Raw genomic sequence first — 23,030 nt, forward strand, 5'->3', positions numbered from 1 at the left:
CAAGACTCACAATTTAATGATTTACAGTCAAAAAGTATTTTTTGTTAAATACAAGTTTTGAATATACAAAACAGTTATAACATGATAATAGTAAAAACAATATTTCAATTTATTTGAAATTTTATTATATATATTGGGTTGTTTGGAAAGTAATTTTGTTTTTTTATTACTACAGGAATTAGATGTATTTTTACCAGCCAATTTTACTTTAAACCACATTTTCATTATATACTTCAACAGCTGACATTTTAAGGCTTATTTGTAAAAAAATTTGTTTGATTCTGTAAAATTTTTTCTTTGGTGACCCATCAAATATGGAAAATCGAAAGCATCATTTTCAGCCCATTTTGCTTTTTTATAACTAAAAAATCAAAATGCTGTTCAAACAAGAAAAAAATTGTGGTACATGTTTGGAGAAGATGTGTTGAGAGAAAGACATTGCCAAAACTTGTTTAGAAAATTGCATTCTGGCAATTTTAATATCGAACATACACCACATTCTGGATGGCCATTTGAAGCCAATGAAAACAAAATAAAGGTACCGATTGAAGCAATCTGCCGTATAACAACATGTGAAATCACTAAGAGATTAAATCTGTTAAATTGAATCGTTCATTATTACTTAAAACGAATTGGTTTTGTTTCAAAGCTTGATATATGGGTTCCACATGTTATTAAAGAGAGATGCTCTCTATGGTAAGATTTTAAAGAAATTTTGTTTTTGAGCTTTTACCAGACAATTTAACAATTGATTCAAAAGTGTAGTGTTTTACCATGATAATGCCAAATTTCACACAAGTTTGGTAACTCGTCAGAAACTGTTATAGCTTAGATGGGATGTGTTATCACACCAACCATATTCGCCAGATCGGGCACACTTAGATTATTACTTGTTCTGGTCTATACAATTTTTTTTTAACTAAGACATTTACTTGAAATGACAATGTCAAAAATCAGTCGGATCAGTTTTTTGTAAACAACGATCAAAATTTTTATGAATGTGGAATCATGCTACTACCAGAAACAATGACAACAGGTATTTGACCAAAATGGTCAATATATAATTCAATAAAATATTTATTTATTATAAGAATATTGTGTTTATTTTTCTATGGAAAAAACAAAATTACTTTCCGAACAACCCAATATAATTAATTTTTATCACAGTAAAAGGCTGTGTTTCAAAAAAAAAAAAAACTTAGTTTTCATGATTACTTTAGAACAAATGAAGGTTAGTAGTTAAAATGAAGCCATTACTATTTTTTGTCAAGTATTTACTTGCATCTTGCATTTTATTATATTTGTATTGGCTGTAGAATTTCAGCTTGGAAGCCATTTTGATGTATTCAATTTATAATTAAAATTCTTGAATTTCTTAGAAATTATTAATGATATGAAAATAATGTAGAATATCTGTACAGATAAGCATTTCATCATCAAATTGTCAGTGTTTTAATTTCTTTTATGAAAATGTTTATTAAATGTAGGCTTTAATTAAAATCACTTTTATTTTAGTTTGTAAAGAAGTTATAAAAATAAATCTATCAATTTTTAAATAGTACTTGAAATATAGTTAATAATTTTTTTCAGACAAGAAATATGAAACAGTTATTTTACCAATATTTGGTATTCCTGTACCATTTCATATATCAACAATAAAAGTAAGTTTTAATTAAATCATGTTAAAAATATTGAAATTCAAAAGTTATTATTTGGAGTGTATTTATTTTTAATTAAGGTATCTTAATGTTTATTTACTATATTTATATTAAATACTAATTATTTAACTTTATTACACTAAAATTTGCTTTTTAGAACATCAGTCAGTCTGTGGAGGGTGATTACACGTATCTTCGTGTTAATTTTTTCCATCCTGGTTCTGCACTTGGCAGGAATGAAGGGAATGTGTTTCCTAATCCAGATGCAACATTTCTCAAAGAAATGTAATATATTAGTTTTAAATTAATTCTGTCTTACAGAAAATTTACTGTTTAAAAAAATCAAATAAAAGTTAATGTTTAAATATTATGTGCAGAACCTATCGTAGTACAAATGTGAAAGAACCAGGAGAAATCTCTGCACCATCTTCAAATTTGAACACTGCATTCAGATTAATCAAAGAAGTTCAGAAAAAGTTTAAGACAAGAGAAGCTGAAGAAAGGGAAAAAGAGGTATACTTTATTACAAAGATAAGTTAATTTATGTAGCAAGGTGTGTGTGTGTGTGTGTGTGTGTTAAGCATTTTTATTATACTCATTTTTTTTCTACTTAGACTAGTGGTTGATTTTTTTCCATTCTAATAACCACAGTTTACAGAAATTTTTATTTTTTTTTAATTGCATAAATTATTTAATGTATATGAGAAGAGGTTAAATAAAGAATAGTTAAAAATAACTATTATTGTTGTTGAATTATTTTACTTATTTACTTTTGATAACTATTCTGAAAACTATAATTATATAAACTACCTCATTATTATCATAGTAAATATTTTTAAATTATTGTGTGAAAGCCGCAAATTCACACATTTGACGGAACTTTCAATTTGTCGGCAATTGTAACAAATCTGGCGGAAGAACGTGCCGGGTAAGAAATTAGATCCATCATCACTGTTTTGATAAGAATCTGATGGGAAAATTGACACGTAAGTGCCAACTCAGCACTGTTGTGTCAACTTTTGATGGTCATGTAACCTCCTTTCCCACGTTAAGGAGATAAAAAGTGAGAGTCACTGGAACTTTAGGAGAGCGATTCAATGGGAAGTTATATCGGGACATCGTGTTCATCCCGTCTCCCGGGCCTCCATATGTCAGACTGGACCCAAGAAGAGGAGAAGACACCCGTTGGAAGAACATCTTCGACAACAACCCATCCATACATTGAACTTTGTCAAATCGACTCTCCGCTACACCTAAGAGAGGTATTTAGGGGGGTTAGAAACTTGTAAGTTCTCTCCGCCAGCAAATCATTAGAAATAGAACAAGCACGTGTTTCGCGAGCAACGTAGAACTATTTGGCTCTCCTCCTGATAGGAGTATTTGTACCTGTATTTAACTGCATGTATTCAACCTGTATATCCTACCTTTAGATTTAGAATAAATGTTAATGTTGTTATGTCTCCTGTCAATCAAAGGACACATGTCGACTTACTTACGACCTCCCCACTCACGTTTTGCCCTCCTAGCCATCCGAAACGACACCGAGGTTGGGCTTTACCAGATTAAGTGCAGATTAAGTGGTCAGGAAGAGATTAACTCCTGACCCCCTGCTTATCTCACAATGGTAAAATTTCTAGTTAATTTTAAAAATCACTTTATTGTTGATTTTGCAGTGGTGTGAACTACTATTGTAGTCTACGTGTTTTTGAATATTTGTTATTTTTGTAAAAGTTCAAATAAAAACTTGGGACCATCAGTAGCTATCTTAACTTATCCAATGTTGAAATTCTTCTTTGTCTGTGATGCCATATTGAATTTTGTCTATGTTAAGCCTAACGAAAATTACATGTTTTTAAAAACGTAATTGTGGCTATTTTATTGTCCAAAATTATTTTTTTATTTTTCACAAACAAATAAATATAAAAACAAAAAAAATTATATTGTAAAAGTTTGTTTTAATATAAAAATTATGATGCATAGCGACATCTAGTATCAAAAACGTTCTGATGCAGAAACGAGTATATTTGGGGTCAATGGGTTAGATCAAATGAGGTCAGCACGACTATACTCAGAAACAACACAGGATAGGTTAAAGAATTTTCTTTTTGTTTTTTAAAATTATTTGTAGTTTTTGCTACATACTTAGTCCACCTACCTAAATGCATAACTTTTTAATTTTTTTCATCTCTAATTATATGGCTATACTTATAATAATTGAGATGTAGTTTAGCATTTGGTGCTTAGAAGAATGTTTTTTATTTGTTTGTAGAAAAAGTACATCTAGTTGGTCAATAATATTGCAGGGAAAAATGAGACTTCATTATGTCTTTCTTTAAAACTTGTGATGTTGGCAGGGAAGTATTCTATACAGGAGATTTCCCACCAGTTATCTGTGTTCAATCAAAACTGTCATTTATAGGAACAAAAGTTTATTTTGTGCTGAAAAGTTGTGAAATGATTATTTTTTGCTAAAAATAATTTTATGGTTTTTTAAAAAATTCTAGATATAACAATATTTGAGTTTTGTTTTTATTTTTCATTGCTATCACATTATTGCTCCTTTTAAAAAGTAATTGCATACAATGTAGAACAATTGCTTTAAGTGGTCAAGAACAAATTTTAGCAGCTAATCGCAGAAAAAAAATGCATGCAAATTGCCTACCTACTATAGTAGTCCATGCATCAGACTTTATGACACAATACAATATTCCTGCTGCAAGCTTGAAAGATTTTTAATTTATTTTTGCAATCAAAAATATATTGTATTACAGATTTTATAATATATACATGCTATTTAAATAAATATTGTTTTATCATATTCATATTTTTTTTAATTGTTACTTATTTTCTATGAATTGTTTAAAATACTTAAACAGAATTTCTTTAATTTAGGGAATTGTGAAACAAGATACCTTAATGTTAAGTACAAATAAAGCCAATCCTAAGTTGAAAGATCTTTACATTCGACCAAATATATACTCTAAGAGAATTTCTGGAACTTTAGAAGCTCATATGAATGGTAATATATCTTTTATAAATTGATTGATAACTTATAAATTATTATAGTTTAAATAGATAGCAAAAGAAATTTTTAAATAATTTGCATGAAAATCATTACAATAAACAGATAATTTTATAATTGTTGTTGTTGTTTTAAATTTTGGTACTGTCATATTTTTGCCAATTTTTATTATGTTTGTGCATATGAGATAGTCTTTGCAGAATAACATGTATCCAAATTTCAATTTTTTAAGTATATTGTTTTATTTTCAGTTAAACTTTAAATGTTTTAAAGGTTATACTAATTATATCAGATTTTGAATTTAAATAATCTCATTTACTTCATAAGAATTTCTTAGTTTAATTATGTTAATACTCAGTAACAGTAAGGGGGGGAAAAATTGATTTTATATTTATGAAGTAAATGTAATTAAGATGTTCTTATTAATATCTGTAATTAACTAAAATATTAGTTACAGATATTAATAACTCACTTGTGTGAAACACACTTTATTAATTTAAATAGACAATTTAATTCTTTTTAATTGTCTTCGTTTCTGATTGATAAAATGATTTCAGTATCACCCTTAAACATTTAGTTTTGTTTTCTAAGTTTAATAATATATATTTTTCCCAAATTTTATTGTACAAAAATTATATCTTTTAAATAAAATAATAAATTATTTAATATCTTATTAGCATTAGAAATAAATAATTGAGAGCCCACAGGCCTTATTGTTATGATTACAGATTCTTCATACACTTTTCCAATTTTCATTCATTAAAAAATGATGTCCTGGAATGTATTTCGGCTTATTCAACAGCCCTCTTTAGCCAGGTTACATATATACATTTTGACATGGTATTATATTAAAAGGGCTGTAATGAATCTGTAATTATAACAATAAGGCCAGCAGGCTCATAGTTATTTATTACTAATTAATAGATAATAATAGATCAGAAGCATATATTGAACTTATTAGCACAAAATGTTGTTTATAAAAAAATTATTTTAATAAATTTGATATTTAGTCACATTATTGCTAATAATTACAAATACTGCATTTAAATTTTGTGTTTAATAAAAAAAAAAAAAGCTTGCATAAATACTGCACTTTATCCGATAAAACAACAACCTTTTTTTACGTTTTAGCACTATTTTTAATTACGTAAAAACGTTTTCAACTGCTTTAAGCAGCCATCTTCAGTTAATTTTAACTCTTATTGAAATCCCTAGAAATAAATTTTTATTAAATTTATTATATTTATCCCATAATAATCTGCTTTTATTAATAACAAATTTTTATGAACCTAATTATTTATTCTTTTAGGATTTCGCTTTACTTCATTGAGAGGAGATAAAGTAGATATTTTATATAACAACATAAAGCATGCTTTCTTTCAACCATGTGATGGTGAAATGATCATACTCCTTCATTTTACTCTCAAGGTAAAAAAAAATAACAAATTTAACTTAAAATTTAATAAGCATGCAAGATCTCTATTACTATCTTTATAAAATAATTTATATGAGCTACTTTTCTATACTCTACATTTTGATTATTATGCACCAACCATGCATGTAAAGTAAAATAATGCACGAAGACATTTAGCAAATTTTACAGAATATAATTACAGCACAAAAGTTAAAAATGTCAGTAAATAATAATAATATACAATACTGTTAAAGGGATTTATTGGAAGTTTGTCATAAAAGAATTCTGAACTCTTAAAAATATTAAATTAATTTTTTTAATGAAATAACATTATATACTCATTGGGCTATAAGATATTTATTATGTATATTTATTTTTTTTAGTTCCAATATCTATTGATTTAGGAGAAATTCTTCCATCTTAAATTTATATAGATTTTTATTTTTAAATAGTAGTTTTTTTTTTTTTTTTTAATTTTGTAATGGCTTTCAATTCTGTTGTTAAAATGCTAATCGAATTTGTATATTAACATATATTGGAAAATAAACATAGATGATATTTATGAATAATGTATATATTAAGTTATATATAAATATGCATGTGTGTACATATGTACAAGGTCTTATAGAAAAATTATCCAAGACAATTTATTTCTAGGAAAATAAAAGCAATTGTCAGTCTCTGGGAGTTATTCTCTTCATAGTACAACATTCCAGATTGTATGTAGTGATTTCAGCAATTATTACACTTTCCCATGCATGTCTGAAAAGTCTGAGAATGTCCCACAGCTGTCATGTGTTATTCAATTGTACCTCTGTGATGTCTTGGTATTTTCTTCAAGGTATTTTTGAGCCTGGAAAATAAGTCATCACAAGGGTCCAAGTCTAGTTTCCGCATCCATCTTGGATGTGGAACTGTGAAGATGCTGTATTTAGTCAAATATTCCAAGACACCCAGGATTGTGTGGCACAGTGTATTGTCATAGTGCAGAAGCCAGTTACCAGCAGACCATTTGTCAGGGCATTTCCATCAAATTGTATTTTGATGATGCTGCAAAACAGTTCTCTAGACAGTCTGGCAATCAATTGTCTCATTAATTCATGCTATTGCTCAGTCTGCGTATCAGTCATCATCAATTGAAGTGTAAATACCATTCATTTATTTTGGACTGACTGAACACTGTTTTTCCAAATTCTTGTTGAAGCATTTTGTATATTTTGGTGACTATTAATTTTCCAGCAAATTGATTCAAATACATTGCTTGTTTACCTCATTCATTTTGCAACATGACAGAGGGAAATAATACCTCCACTGTAGCTCATCTCACTGACATTGTGCTGCTCTAGCACATGGTGTCGGGAGATACAGTTAAACATCCTTCATGTCACATCATTACTATTAGTAATTTATGTATACAAACTTCAGCCTTGGATATTTTAATTAGCCCACATATATATGTACTTTGAGAATATTGTTTTGTTGAATATACCTGTACTTAGTATTGGATGATATTATTTCTGCATTTCTGCAAATTTAAATTTATATATTATTATTTAAAAAGTATAAGCATGATAAATATTCCTTTATAAAAATATATATAAAGGAATATTTTGTATTGTGTTGTTTTTGTTTTTATTGTATAATAGATGATACGTAACTATTATCTACTATACAAATGTAGTAATGTCACTATCTTTTTGTATTTACAGCATTTCTTGCTGTAGTTTGCTCATTACATAAAATAGTGCCTAAAATATAATTTTTAACCGAAATTGATAACGCTACGGTTTATTTACTGAATATTAATTTCTTGTTTAATGTGTTATTTTTTAACATTATACTTTTTTTTCTCAGTTTCTATTAATTTGAATTTATAAAATCTAAATACATGTATCATAAAATGTCAACAATGTTTGGCTTTTTAAAGTAGTTTAGAAAAAAAGTTTAAAATAATTTACAGATTAATCTAGTTTGGTTGTTTTCATGCTGCTTCTAAATAATCTTTGTAAATATCAATTACTAACTTAATTTTTAAAAGAGTTTTTATTTTGTTTTCAGAATGCAATTCTGTTTGGAAAAAGACGTCACAATGATGTTCAGTTTTATACAGAAGTAGGAGAAATTACAACCGATTTGGGAAAACATCAGCATATGCACGATCGTGATGATCTTGCTGCTGAACAAGTAAGCTACCACAAATTTTATCAAATTTTAACGCATTAACTGCTACCTGTAATATGATATTTTGCATTTTATCAGGCCACAATGAGAAAATTTGATATTTAATATATTATTATGATTTAAATAGAAGGGTCATTATATAACAGTCGATAGAGTGAAGATAAAAAAAATACATGAACGATGACTGGCTGTCATATGGCCTGAAACCAGAGACTTATAAGACCATGAAATATTTAATATTAATTACTTTATATGTAACAAAAGAGAATAATTAAACTAGTTTTTGATATTTTTTCCTTTTTTTAACTATTCACTATTAAAAAAACACTATCAGATATAAAATAGTTTTTTTTTTTAAATAAAAAGCTATGACCACCAGCTGTCAGACTACTTCGTGGTCTGACAGCTGGCCGGTGGTCAGACCAACTTTATAGATATTATTTATTTTATACATAATAAAAGAGAATAATTAAACTAGTTTTCTATATTTTTTCCTTGTTTTAACCAATTCACTATTTAAAAAAAAAAAACGCTATCAGATGAAGTGGTTCAACCACCGACCGTCAAACCCCTTCATGAGGTGGTTTGATGGTCGGCAGTCAGGAATCAACTTCATAGACATCTGCGAGAGGCCACCACTAGGATGTAAAACATCATCTTACGAAGCCAGGATAATTTAACCTTGAGTGAAACTACATCGGTTATAAGGATGTCAGGTGATGGCTGGCATGTCGGATGACATTTAACGTGTTAATAATAGAATTATTAATAGAAAATGAATTTTAATAATCAAATTATGCCTAAATGTCATTTTTCTTAAAATTTACCTACAGTTATTTCTGAAGATTAAATTATTATTATTTTTTTAATATTATCAATGTCTTTAATTTTTATACAAAATGAAGTTTGCTATTTCTTAGATTTATTGGTTTTTCTTAGCTACTGAGTGATACTGTCTCCTTTTTAAAATCTCTCTTGTAAGCACATTGTAAATATAGGATTTTTAAAAATATTTTTTGAGCTGCTTATTCTCTTCAGTGAAATTTACATTTTGGCTCCAGTTTTGCTAAAATATAAAAAGTTTATCTAAAGGAATGAAAATTTCATTCTTTGAAGATGGAAAACTATATGGAGCCAAATTAACAAAAGTTGATGATCTACTGCTGCTGTGTTTTATTTCTGCAGAAATAAAACATAGTAGGTGCAGGTTTAACTGATAGTTTAACTGATAGTTAACTGGTTTAACTGATAGTTAAACCTGCAAAGTTTTCAGTTAAATATCTTTTAGTTAATATCTCTTCGTGGAACATATAATTAACATTTTGGACACAAACATCTCTTAACAAACTTAGTAATTAATTTCTTTTAATGTTGAAGTATAATAATTATAATCAACTTTTTTCCCCTTTAAATTTCTTAAAAGAAGTTCACAACTTGTTTCATATTTTAGTTTTATCTTTCATTAGACAGGAAACTTTTTATTTCCTTTCTTTTTATAACTTTGCAAATTCCAATATGTACATACCTGTATTTATTTTTGCTGTCACATAGTAATTAGGTTGCAAATATATCTAATTGATTTAGATTACAACCTATAAGAGCACCCATTATTGACTCTATAGCTTTCTGAATATTTTTATTTGTCCACTTGGATAATGGAGATCATATTAGACTGTTATTTCCAATTAAAATGTATTCACTCTTAAGATGAAAATCAGTTAAAAGTTGCTTTGTCAAAAGTTTCATTGCAGAAATATTTTGTATTTATCAGCAGTACTTTAGATAATAAATCCTTGGAAAACATTTTTCTATGCTGCATCTATGTGAAGACAAAGAATCTCTTGAAATACTGTCTGCATTTCTTTGCATTTAGGATTTTATTCAAGATTAACTTCAGTTGAAAATTATCCAAAATGGTAGCTATTTCAATGATACTTAGAAAACAAAGTCAAAAATTCAGGTTTTTCAATTGAAGATCGTATAGAATTGACCTGATGGCTGAATTTTTGAGAATCCCTGGCTTCGAAAAATTTTATTTGAAATTAGTCTTACATCAAATTTTCCTAAATGCTACATTACAAAAATCATAAAACCTCTTAAATGTGAATTTGATCACAATGCCATTAAATAAAACAATATAAAAAAAATGAAAAATAAATTTATTACCTGACGTTTTCTAGATTAACATTGTCATTATATTGGCATCTGATATGATATACTATTCCATTCTGAGGTCTAACTTAGCAAAACAAAAGTTTGATATACAATTAAAAAAGAATTAAATATGCTCATCTATCACAGATTGGAATAATAAATTTAAATATTTCTAGGATTTGTCAGGATTGTTTTTGGAAATATTGTAAGTGTTGTGTGCTAATTTTTCTCAAACTTTTCAGTTTATCTTATATTGAAAAGTTTTATTTGTATTTTTTATTTCTGAATTTTCAATATAGTTTTATTAATATGATATGTATAATAATTTGAAGAAAATAATAATAATAATTTTGTACTTTTCGTTATTTTCGTTTAGGCCGAACGGGAACTTCGACAAAAACTCAAATCTGCATTTAAAACTTTCTGTGAGAAAGTGGAACAGATGACGAAACAAGAAGTCGAATTCGACAGTCCATTTAGAGATTTAGGATTTCCAGGTGTTCCGTTTCGAAGTACTGTATTGTTACAACCTACCTCATGTTGTCTCGTGAATCTTACAGATTGGGTGAGAACGCTTATATTTATAATATTTACTTAAATGCATTTTTTAAATGATTTGGTTTGTTTTTTTATAAAAATGTTTTCATTTAAAATTTTAAAATGTGGGAAAGTAGTTTTTTTTTTTATTTAAAGTTTTACTATATTAATTATTTTGAAACTGAATACTTTATTTTTCAGCCTCCATTTGTTATAACATTAGAAGATGTTGAACTTGTCCATTTTGAGCGTGTGCAGTTTCACTTAAAAAATTTTGATATGGTATTTGTCTTTAAAGACTACCATCGGAAAGTAGCTCTAGTAAATGCAATCCCCATGAATATGTTAGATCACGTTAAAGAGTGGTTAAAGTGAGTAAATGTTTTATGTTTGAATTATATCTATGTATTGATGTTAGAACTTTTTAAATAATCTTTAGCTAAATTAAAATTTGTATTTTAAAAATATATATATATATCGATAAAATAAACAATAATATTCCTTTTAGAAAAGGGAAATAATTAGTAAAAATTAATACTTCAGTTTACTTGATACTATTTTAATGATAACTTATCACAGAAATATAAGTGATTATTTGTTCTATGTAAAATTAATTTTGCTTTATTAAATTTAAGAGAAGAGGAAAATATTTGTATTTTTTGTCTCTGAAAAGTTTCTCAGGAATTGAAAAACAGTAGATCTGAAATATTCAGAGAAAGTTTAATGAAAAGTGATTTCATTGGAGTCATAAGATATAAAAATAACATAGATTAGCATTTGGAGTTTTTTTTCTGTGTAGACACTAAGAAAGTCTTTTTAATCATATTCATTGTGAGTGATCAGATGGTAAGAGATTATGACAGGCACTCAATGAAGATTGTTGTCTTTCCTGTCTTGAACTTGAACTTTAATTCTCCAGAAAAGTAGGTTTTTAATGCCTTGACCACAGCATTTAAAAAACATGTTATTCAGGAGCATTTGAATGTCATTTTATCTCTTGTAATTTTGGATAGTAAATTTGCTACATTCAGTCTCAATGCAGCTGTGTTCTGTCAAAAGTGCCATTTTTTTTGTAGTTAAGTTATTTTAAAATTTCACATGCTATTTTTCAGTGCACTTTTATTTCATGTATTATGTATCTTGACTGTATTAAAGCAGTTTTTGTTATTTGTATTATAGTTACGTACTTGTTTCACAGAAACTATAATGGCTTGAAATAGAATAAATAAAACAAGTAATAAAGTTGCGTTATATTTACAAGGTGGCTACTAAATATTTTAAATTAATTTATAATGTCTTATTGACAATGTGTCTGTCCATTTTAAATAACAACTGTAAAATTCAATAAATTACGTAAAATTTTCATGGGAGGATTGAATAAGTAATTGATCATGTATATGTGTATATATAATTATTATAATTACATAATTGTAATTAACATATCTAAAAATTTAATTTCAATATAAGAAAAATATTGTGATTAAATTGCCGAGTTACGCTTAGTAAATTTTCTTTGCTAATGGTTGGATTTTTAGGTAATTTGCTATAGAATAAGCTTTTATAATTGTAAAATTTTCTTAATAAATAAAAATTGGTTATTTTCAGTTCTTGTGATATCCGTTACACTGAAGGAATTCAGAGCTTGAATTGGACAAAAATAATGAAAACTATTACAGATGATCCGGAAGGGTTTTTTGACAATGGTGGGTGGTCATTTCTTGATCCAGATAGTGATGGCTCTGAAGGCGATGATGACGACGAAGAGGAGGAAGATGATCAGTATCAACCAAGTGATGAAGAGGAGGAGGAGGAAAGCAGCAGCGAAGAAGATTACAGTGGTTCTGATGTATCAGATGAGACTTCTGGTTTGTAATTGTTTATAGTCTCTTACAGATATTAATTATAAAACTAGTTGCTAAAATAATAGATTTAATATTTATGGTATATTTGATTTTGATATTTAAATATTTTACAAAGAATGTATGTAGCAATGGTTTTACTATCCATTTTTTTCTCTTGTTCGATCGTTGAATGTTTGAATTTCTTTATTATTAAGAAAAATAATGGAAATTACATTTTTCTTTTATTATGTTGACCGTGATGATTGTCAGTGATTGGGATCAGTATTTTGTCAAATGATATCATTTTGTCATATGTAACATGCTACTAACTTCAAAATGTTTCTGGAATCAGTCTATATGAGGGACATTGAAAAACTTTCTGGAAATATGTTATTACTCATAATTTCCTAGGATTCTGATGGGATGTTGCTCCTAGATTTTCTTGAAGACCAAAGAACAATAACTGCAAGTGTTATGAAAATTAAATGCAGATCTAAAAGAAAAATGACCTAAAAAAAATCATCAGTGTGTCTTGTTTCATCATGATAACACATCAACTCATTCTGCCAGATTACCAGAGCAGTATTGCATGATACCAGTACTAGTGATGGGACATTTTAACACATCCTCTTTATAGTACAGGTCTAGCCAATCAGATGTTTTTTATTCCCAAATTTAAAAACTGACATTAAAGGCTTTGCTGATAGTCAATAGATCAAGTGAAACATTTTGTAGTACAGTGGCTAGAATCAAAAAGCACTGATTTCTATGGCTTAGAAGGATGGCAATATGCATGGAAACGTGTTTTACTTCAAAGGAAACAGATGTCAAAAAAATAAAGCGTTAAATTCAATTTGCTGTCTTTTTATCTACCTTTTCTGAGAACTTTTTGCATGCCTCTCAATTGTTTGACTGTATTGCTTTCTGCAAGTCACTGACTGCAGATCTACTGTGGTTGCATATATTCCAAAGGTTGCCCTCTACTTTGAGGTACCATTGATATTGACAAAATTGCAATAGTCTAGACACTTTTTGAATCTGGACTAATGCAATTTTGAAGATGCAAGTTTATCCTCTATGTGCAGATTCCTTAGAGTTTATCCACTTTAATTAAATATACATTTTATGCAGTATTATTAACATTTAATAAAATAGTGGAGATTTTGCCTATTATAACATTATTGTTTTTCTACAAGTAATTACTACTGTAGAAGACTGGGTACTTGAAAAAATAATGAATAAAATTTTAATTTTATTTGTTGCTGTATACACAAGAGATTTAATGTTAATGCAGAAAATATACTCACTCACTCGCAGTTGCTTTTCAATATGTAGCATACATATTGAAAAGCAACAAGGATAATTCTTTATAACAATAGTTTATACAATAATATCCTAAATGAATTTTTATGCTCCTTAAGTTTTATATTAAGAACTAGGATAAAAGTAGCTTGAGGATAGTCTGTTCTTGTCACAATACTCATCTCATATTGATATATATTACAATTACAATTTGATACTCTTATAATATATCTAGTAGTTATCTTTTATACCAGTCTCTGAACATTTGAAAGAATATATTTAACACATTTGTTCTAGAATTGTTTGCTATAATTATTTTGTTAATAGTTACAAACAAACCAATTAAAAATTCTATATTGTGCATGTGTAAATTTTATATATAACAACTAGATTTTTGTATATCATAGTTATATCTTGTACGTCTTTTCAAAATAAGTTGTATTATTTTCTAAACATTGTGTTTCTGTTAAATTTAAAAATAATTTGCTTTATAAATTGAGTGATAGACATTTTTAAGAATATTTGAATATTTCTAAAACTTGATTTTAACTTTTATTATGCTAAACTAATAACTTCTTTCCAGCATCAAATTTTTTAAAAGGCATTTTTATTTTATAGAAATTATGAATAATGAATGTTAATTAAATATTTTCAAACATTTTTTTTCTTTAGAAAAATAAATTTCTGAAGAGATGACATTGAACTGAAAATAAAGATCTCATTAGAAAGAATTTTTCAGAATTTTTATTAACAGTTTACTCTTATTTAAACAGAAAATTTCCAGTGAAACATTCAAATATGTGACTTTTTCATGACCTTTGAATGTTTCATTTGTAAATCTATTCTAGTTTTTTCTAGAATAAAATATATTGTGGCAAATATTAGCTTTCAGTTTATGAAATTTTCATCAAGCCCCTTTAAATTTTAATGTGTAGCTCGTGATTCATCTGATGTTAAATCATTTAATGTTTGTTTACCAACTGAGCATTTTTATTGGTTTCATATTAATGTATCTACTATTTTATCTGTACATTTTGGAATTTCAAATAATTATTTTATATGATACTTTTTATTCTTGAAATATTTTTAAGGGTGCTTTCAGGAAATAATATTTGTAATAAACACTAACATAACTATAATTTGTAGTCACTACAAATGATATTTGTATTAATTTGATTTTTTCACAATGTTGAAAAAAACAAAAATACATTAAAAAATTAATGATTAAAAAAAGCAGTACTTTTAATATTAAAAACAAAAATTTAAATACTTAGAATTTAATAAAAAAAATAAAATATTTAAAACTGAAATTTGTAACAAAATATCAATTTTAGAAGCTGACATGGGAAGTAGTGAAGAAAGTGGAAAGGATTGGTCTGAGCTGGAAGAGGAAGCAGCAAGAGGTAAATAAATAAATTAAATATATTTTTATTGTGTTGTGTTTATTAATGTTGTTATTGTCCATAAATTTTTAATAAAATATCTAGTTTTACAGATTTTAAAACTAATTCTGTATTTTAAAAAATGAAAAATTCAACTTTAAGTCTTCTGATGTCATTTTAACTAATCAAAGGTTTAATTAATAAATTAATACATTTGGAAAAACATGCCCTTATTCTCAGAAAAAGTTTTGTTACATTTAAACTGTCTAGGAAAAAACTTACATTTGACTTCATTACATACAGATAATAACAAGCTAATTTCAGGTTCTAAGTAGAATTTGGTAATAAATCTTTTATTTGTGAAGTACATTGTCTAATGGTTATTAAATGTGAAAATATTTTATATATTGACATTTTCAATAGACATAGAATCATATATTATACTAAAAATTTGGAATTACTATATTCAAATCATGAATGACACGAAAAATTGAATATAATTGTTATTAGAAATTTTTATTAAGAGAACGTGTGTATTTTTAGCTGACAGGGAACACGGAGAATTTGAAGACGAATATACAAAACGATCGAAAGGAATGCAAAAATCCAGCAGTAGTATATCATCCAGAAACAAAAAAACTCACGACGATGCAAAATCACACAACAGTCCAAGAAGTAAAGACAAAAGTCCGCGTAAATTAAAACATCACGGTGTCAGTCCCAGAAACAGGCCCAAATCTTCAATGAAAAGTTCAATGAAGAGTTCAATGAAAAGCTCAATGAAGAGTTCAATGAAAAGTCCAGGAAAAAGTCCAGTTAAAAGTCCAGTAAGAAGTCCACAAAAGAATCATAAAAGACATTTTGAAGGCTCAAGTGGTGGTGATTTGAAGAGAAAAAAGTTAAAGAAAAAAGCATAAAAGGTTAGTGAAATAATTCTTAATTTGTGTTCTGTATCATCTAGTTACAAATTTAAAAATTAATTTTCTAATTTATTTAAATTAAATTTGTTTTCAAATATATAAATTTGATATACCGTATTTTACGGACTATAAGACGCACCTTAATTTTGGAGGCAATTTTTCGGAGAAAAAAGTGCGTCTTATAGTCTGTAAAATACGGTAGTACGTATACAATTCTAATATATTTTTGTGTCGATAATCCATGACGGCACATAACTCGGTCTAAATCAAGGATGACCAGCCTTTTTTACAGGCGGGTCTATAAATGGGCGCACATTTTTTGGTGTGCTACTGTCCAACCACCCACTCGTCTGGTGGGATTTAAATTAGTAGTTAAAGGTAAATAAACTAAATAACATTAAAAGTAAACAAAGATATAAAAAAAAATTAAAATATGTTAGGTGGATGTAAAAATGCAAAAAAAAAAAAAAAAATATATTAAATAAGCCACTAGCATCAGTTTGAAAGTGACAAAATATTAAAAACATTTTTTATTGAAAGGAGAACAAAAAACTTGAAAGTCTAATTTAAAAAATAAAGAATCCAAATTTAAAATCCACTCAATGGGGTTTCTGAACTTGCTTTTCAGTAATGGTTTCTCAATATTAGGATTGATTTTTGAGGTTGATAACAGAAGCAGATTGCCACATGATTGTCTGTCAATACAGATTGGTACTCATTTTTAACAAAGCTCATTGCTGAAAAACTCTGCTTGTACACACACACACACACACACACACACACACCACACACACACACAGTGGATTAATTCATTTAAAAAAGGGTCATGTAAATTGCATAGTAATTTACATGGCCCTTTTTTAAATGTAAGGCAATATGTAAGTTTTCCATTTCTCCCAAGCACAAGGATAATGAAAGGGGATCATTTTTAGGTTTAGCAAAACATATAAAAAAAAAACTCTCTAAAGGATAAAAATCAAAATTGCATAAATTAAAGTGAACACACCGTGTACTTTACATAACTGAATTAATGTTGGAAAAACATGGCAATTATTGATGTTCAGTTTAAAAAGTACCATCTGATATTGCATTTTTTCCTGGTGTCACTTCTTTGCTTATAAAATAGGAGAAAAATGGAATATTTGAGATGGAATCTAGTAACTGCTGAAATGACAAAGGAGACAGAGGACTAGCATATTTAGATATGACAGCTGCATATGCTTTTGATTTTGAACAAAGATAAAACTGTTTGTATTATTTTATAATAAATTACAAGTTGTCTAAAAATCATCAGTTAACATTCCTAATTGGGCTGCAAAATTGAAAAAATTGTAGACCTATAAATTCCCACTGTGGTTTGTTCATCTGTTTTTCTTTAATCTTGAGAACAGTGTTAGATAAATGAAATTCAAGAGCAGATAGGGAAAGTGTAGGGGCAAGAGACCCCAATTAACTATATACTAACTTACAGTATAAACTGGAAGACATGTTATTTCAATTTAAAATTTTCCCTGAAAGAAATTAGATGACTAGCATAATCAGTTGCTAACAGGAAAAGTATGATGTACGGGGCAACACTCTACATTACTAATTTGAAGGTGGAGAAGATATATTTTAAATTAAATAAATTAAAAATATGATTAACTTGTAGCTCAGCATGGTGACCATGTCACAATAAATAATTGCTGGTTTCAAGTTGACTTTTTGTGGATTATCTGCACAAAAATATGGTAATATGTAAAATGAAATCAGAAAATTCATAAAATTCGAGAAATTTTTATCCCAAATCAGTCTTTGTCATATGATTGTGAATATCCAAAAGTAATTGCCAAATACATTTAATTAAAGCTAGTTTTTGTCAACAGGTAAGAAGAAAAGTTTCAGCTCGTTGCTGTAGTACATTCCAAGCGTGACGCAACAGGATGGGGTTATTCGAGTTGGTACGATTCGTCGTCTCGAGAATAATTTTAATTCCTGTTCAAACAAGCTTGGATTAATAATCAGAACTTATTTCATTGGCACTGTACAGTCATGCGGTATATTGCATTGCATGGACGAGAATCGCTCGTCCCGCTGGGAAACAATCATCATTGGCAGTTTACAACCGAGAAGTGAAGTCATTAAGTTCAAAACTTTTAACCGGGGTGCGTCGGCACCAAAAAACTGATATTTAATGGCTTCGCCATTCTTTAATGATTCCATAAGGATGTGTCTTATGGTGTTGTTGTACACAGTCGATCTGCAATGATTTTCTTATTGCTGCTCTTATCATCGTCATTCTCAACCACTTAGTTTAAATAAATAGGTGAACTTTTATTTGCCGTTTCATTCTTTATTTACCTTTATTAAGAATTTTTCTGTGTAAAAACGTTTCTAATTGTTTTGTACAGCCGGAAGTTTCGTTTATAAATTTTGAATTTTACTCAGGACCAACGTTAGTTTTTGTTTGTTTTTTCTCGTTTCCAACAAATAATTTTATATTAAAATATTTTCGTATACTCGAATGGGGAATTATCCAAAATATGAAACGATCTCCGTCATTGGCATTCGTTTACGAATCTACCATTCACCGTTTCAAGTAACATATTTAACTGTCGGTGACAACTGTATATGCTTTTTTTTTATAATAAAATTTTATGTGAAATAAAGCTCTGATTAATAAAGTTGTGTTTCGTATTTAACATCCAATCATAGTATTCTCCAAAATCGAAATGTTGTATGGCCATTCGAAGTTTTCTTTTGTCCAGTTTGTTTTCACATTTTCGGAGAAAAATAATGTTCTGTTCTATTGTTTAGTTGTGTATATCCTCTTTTAAATTTAACTTCTAATATATTTGATCAGGTTGCGCTAAATTTTGGTATAGTTATTGCGAGAAAAATTAAATTTATATCCTAAAATTGAAACAATAGATATGGGTACGTTTGTGTGTTTACTATTTTCCGTTCCAATATATCTGGTAAGGCCGCGTTTCTTTATGCAGCGCTCGAGAAGCGCTTTACGGCGAACACACCGAAACCCGTTTCTAAACGTTTGCTGCAAGAGGTCGCTGCAGCAAAGATAAAGCGGCTTTTACGTCCGCTACAAGTGTAAAGCAAAATGGACGCTTGTGAATATAATACGATGTTATGCTGCGAAAATAGAAAAAGTCGAAGTGACTGTTGATTAAAATATTATGGAAACATTAAAAAGGATTAAATTTTATAAAATGACTCCGAAAGTTATCTGAAGAATAAGAAAATACAGTACTGTATTTTAAATATAATTATACATATACTATCTCTACTTTGTTCACATTTTTGGAAAGAGCTCAATTCTTTATCTCTCTTTATTTAAATATTGTAGTTCTTCAACTAAAGCACCACTTTCGGCTGTTAACTGTGGAATGAAAGGATAGATTACGGCATCCATGTTTAGCTCGAGCGGAAAGCGTTTCTAAACTATGATGCAGCGACGTGTAGCGATAGCTGCTCGTGACGTCATTTTCGCTACACTCTCGCTGAATAAAGAAACGCAACCTAAAACTGCCACACTGGCCAGAAAGTGAAAACGAGTGTCGAAATCCATCTCCACTAGTCGTCACCGGTGTTCCGAACCGGTTAAAATACAAACCGAGATCGGATTCGACCAAACTACTACGGTAAATCGAGAGTTGGATCGGAATTAAATCAAAAAGGTAAGGTGTCAACAATTATAGGTATCTGAATCTAAACCGGATCTTTCTAACTTATTATATAACATATATGTTTACAATTCTTTGGCCGTGCCGATTAAATTTCATTGCACGTCATGGTGATCAAAATTGTGACCATATGTTGCTGGGACGATATCAATTTTCACAGTGATAAACCAATTACGCCACTAGTTATGCAATAAAATGTCGTCCTTATGGTGTAACTAACTGATCTAGAATTTGTTGAATGAGGTGGAGAATTAAACCCAAACCAATTACCTGCAATAAACAGATCAAGATTGGATTTGAACCCGAATTCCTTTCGGTGGAAGAATATCTTAGAGTGTGATCGTCCACCCAACAAAAGTTTCAATCCTCATCGTTGTAATTGAAAATTACGATCGTTTTTATCTCGGTTCGACTGGATCACGCGCGATTTTGTATCCAGTTTAGTTAAATTTTATGGGAAAGATAATCGGATCACCGAATGATATATTCTTAATATCGAAGTCAAACTTTAAAACAATTGCTCCTTTAAGTTGTGACGAAGAACCCGAAAGTAAAGGAATCCGTTGCCCGAAGGGCACGAGTTCCTAGATAAGGATAACGATAAAAGTTTCCTAGATAAAGCTTGATGCAAGAATACAACACTCGTCGCCCAATCGTTGGTAACGAGTCCGTTACTGGTGGTTATGTCGGGCCAGCGAGGGTTTGAATAGACTCGTTAAACCCGGTAAAGACCATAATGGGCATGGAAAAGGTACCTCCATTCATCCGATGCATTGCAAGAATTACAAATTTCACTATACAATTGGAAGAATGGATCAATGTTTGGTAGTAATTGGAGAAAAATATATCTACAATTCGTGGATGGAACACATTTCACTATAATACAATTAAAGTACTCGGTAATAACAATTTCAAATGTATTTAATTTGTTACAACAGAAGGCGCAGATCACACGATATTTCTTCAACAGCAGACTACATAGCACTCCAATAAACAAATATTTTACATTATTTTACGTACACTAAGAAGGGATTTTTTGAAATTTCCCCCGCGGGGAAGTGTTAAGAGAAAGCGACGTGCAAGATTTACAGGCGCAGATGCGGTTTTGTGGGAAATCGAACATATTTTTAGACCCATCTAAAAACTAATTAGTCTGGAAACGGGGACCTAATTCTTGCATTCTGTGAAAACGGGTAAGATTAGCTATAATGTAATAATCTTAATCTTCGCTATCGTTACTTTTTGCCGGAGCAACGCCGGGCTTATCTGCTAGCTTAAAATATAGATCGATTCTTATTATTTATAACTTAAATTAATTCGAATTGCTCTATAAAGAATAAAAATGTTTTAATTTTAAAAAATTATTCTGCGTAGCGATTTCATGTAATGGGCGCCGCCATATTTGTTCATCGTTACCTATAGGTACCAAGAACGCTATACGTTATAAGGATCAAATATGGCGGCGCCCGTATTTTAATAATAATCATTTATTTATTTGATTTGGTGCAACACTCAGTTTTTGTAAGTAATATACAATACACGACGAGAAGTATTTTCCCCGTCTAACCTCCGACTCAGCTAGTGTGAAAAGTTAGCAGCCTTAGGGTCGAGTTATAAACTCCGTAACGTAACCGTATTCGTAAATGTTTGCTACACTGAATATCTATAGCAATAGTTATAAATTACCGTAAGGCTTTTTCCGTATCTGTAGGGTAACACTTTTTTACCCTTTACGAAGCAGTCCATCGTGAGCATGCGCAAAATCATCGGTAGTTATTGCCAGATCTAACACTATAATTATTTATTCATTTTATTATTATTCTACTTTTTTATGACCAAAGTAATTCTTATCTTAAAAGTTTATATCATTTAGAAGCGGCATTTTCGGGCAAAAGTTACGTTTTAACTAATTTGTCAAAGTTTCGTCGGTTGTATATCGACTGACGGTGACCTAGCGCATGCGCAGTTGGTCAATTCTCAGTATCCCTACCGTAAGTTTCTTACGGAATACGGTACGGCCATACGGATAAGATACGGAGTTTATAACTCGACCTAGATCAGTGATGAGCAACACGCGGGCCGCTTGCGGCCCGTTAAACATGTTTATGCGGCCCGTCAAGCATTTCTAAAACTGAATTTATTTTATCGACTTTCTCCCATCAATATATTGTTATAAAATTAATTATAATAAAATGGTAGTACATACTAAACCAAAACAATTTTTTGTGACGAGTTACTCACTTGTCGGCGACTTGTTTAAACATGCAATACGAACGCGCGCTGTCTGTGCTTGTTTGTGTTTGCTTCTGTCACACAATCAGTCAGTCTGGTAAGCTGTTAACTAGCAATTTTAGCAATTCTTGTGTTTCTCGAAAGGCGCGAGTGCAATATTATTGTCAAAAAGGTAATATTAGAGTTTTTTTTTATTCAAAATTAAGTTTTCCTACAAATTTTTTTAACTTTTAAATTTTTAATCCATAATAGCATGTCGGAAAAGCAAACAAAAAAACGGAAGGTTGCGGATGAGCACAGGCATTTCCAAGAAAAGTGGAAATTTGATTATTTTTTCACTTTCGTCAAAGATAAAGCTGTATGCTTAATACGCTCAGAGACTGTGTCGACATTAAAAGAATATAACATAAAAAGGCATTACGATACAAAACATGAACAACAATATAAAAACTTAACAGGACAACTCCGGATAGATAAGTTTAATCAAATGGAGAAAAACTTGGGAAACCAACAGGCTATTTTTAAAAATCAAGCTATTTTATCAAATACGGCAATAAAGGCTAGTTTTGTTGTCAGTCAAATACTGGCAAAAAAATGAAACCCTTTGCGGATGGAGAGATGATAAAAGAATGTCTGACTGCTGTTGCAGAAATAGCATTTTCTGATAAAATAAATATTATTTCAAACATTAGTTTATCAAGATTCAC

At 29.1% G+C, this 23,030-nt stretch overlaps 1 protein-coding gene across 1 annotated transcript in view; it reads left to right on the top strand.

Annotated features, from left to right (window-relative positions):
- dre4 (SPT16 homolog, facilitates chromatin remodeling subunit dre4) overlaps positions 1-18,727 on the top strand; it is a 54,416-nt gene extending 35,689 nt beyond the window's left edge. Inside the window, exons 15-26 of the mRNA XM_067269510.1 lie at positions 1,591-1,661; positions 1,816-1,943; positions 2,036-2,171; positions 4,551-4,677; positions 5,990-6,108; positions 8,153-8,278; positions 10,806-10,994; positions 11,168-11,337; positions 12,572-12,831; positions 15,444-15,512; positions 16,035-16,411; positions 18,277-18,727. Coding sequence (XP_067125611.1) covers positions 1,591-1,661; positions 1,816-1,943; positions 2,036-2,171; positions 4,551-4,677; positions 5,990-6,108; positions 8,153-8,278; positions 10,806-10,994; positions 11,168-11,337; positions 12,572-12,831; positions 15,444-15,512; positions 16,035-16,408 — 1,769 coding nt within the window. The 3' untranslated portion in view covers positions 16,409-16,411; positions 18,277-18,727. The remainder of the gene's footprint in view (positions 1-1,590; positions 1,662-1,815; positions 1,944-2,035; positions 2,172-4,550; positions 4,678-5,989; positions 6,109-8,152; positions 8,279-10,805; positions 10,995-11,167; positions 11,338-12,571; positions 12,832-15,443; positions 15,513-16,034; positions 16,412-18,276) is intronic.
- The last annotated feature ends 4,303 nt before the right edge of the window (positions 18,728-23,030 follow it).

The sequence above is a fragment of the Centruroides vittatus genome, unplaced genomic scaffold (genome assembly GCF_030686945.1).
Source record: "Centruroides vittatus isolate TY-2023 unplaced genomic scaffold, ASM3068694v2 contig_351, whole genome shotgun sequence".
In the NCBI taxonomy this organism is placed as follows: domain Eukaryota; kingdom Metazoa; phylum Arthropoda; class Arachnida; order Scorpiones; family Buthidae; genus Centruroides; species Centruroides vittatus.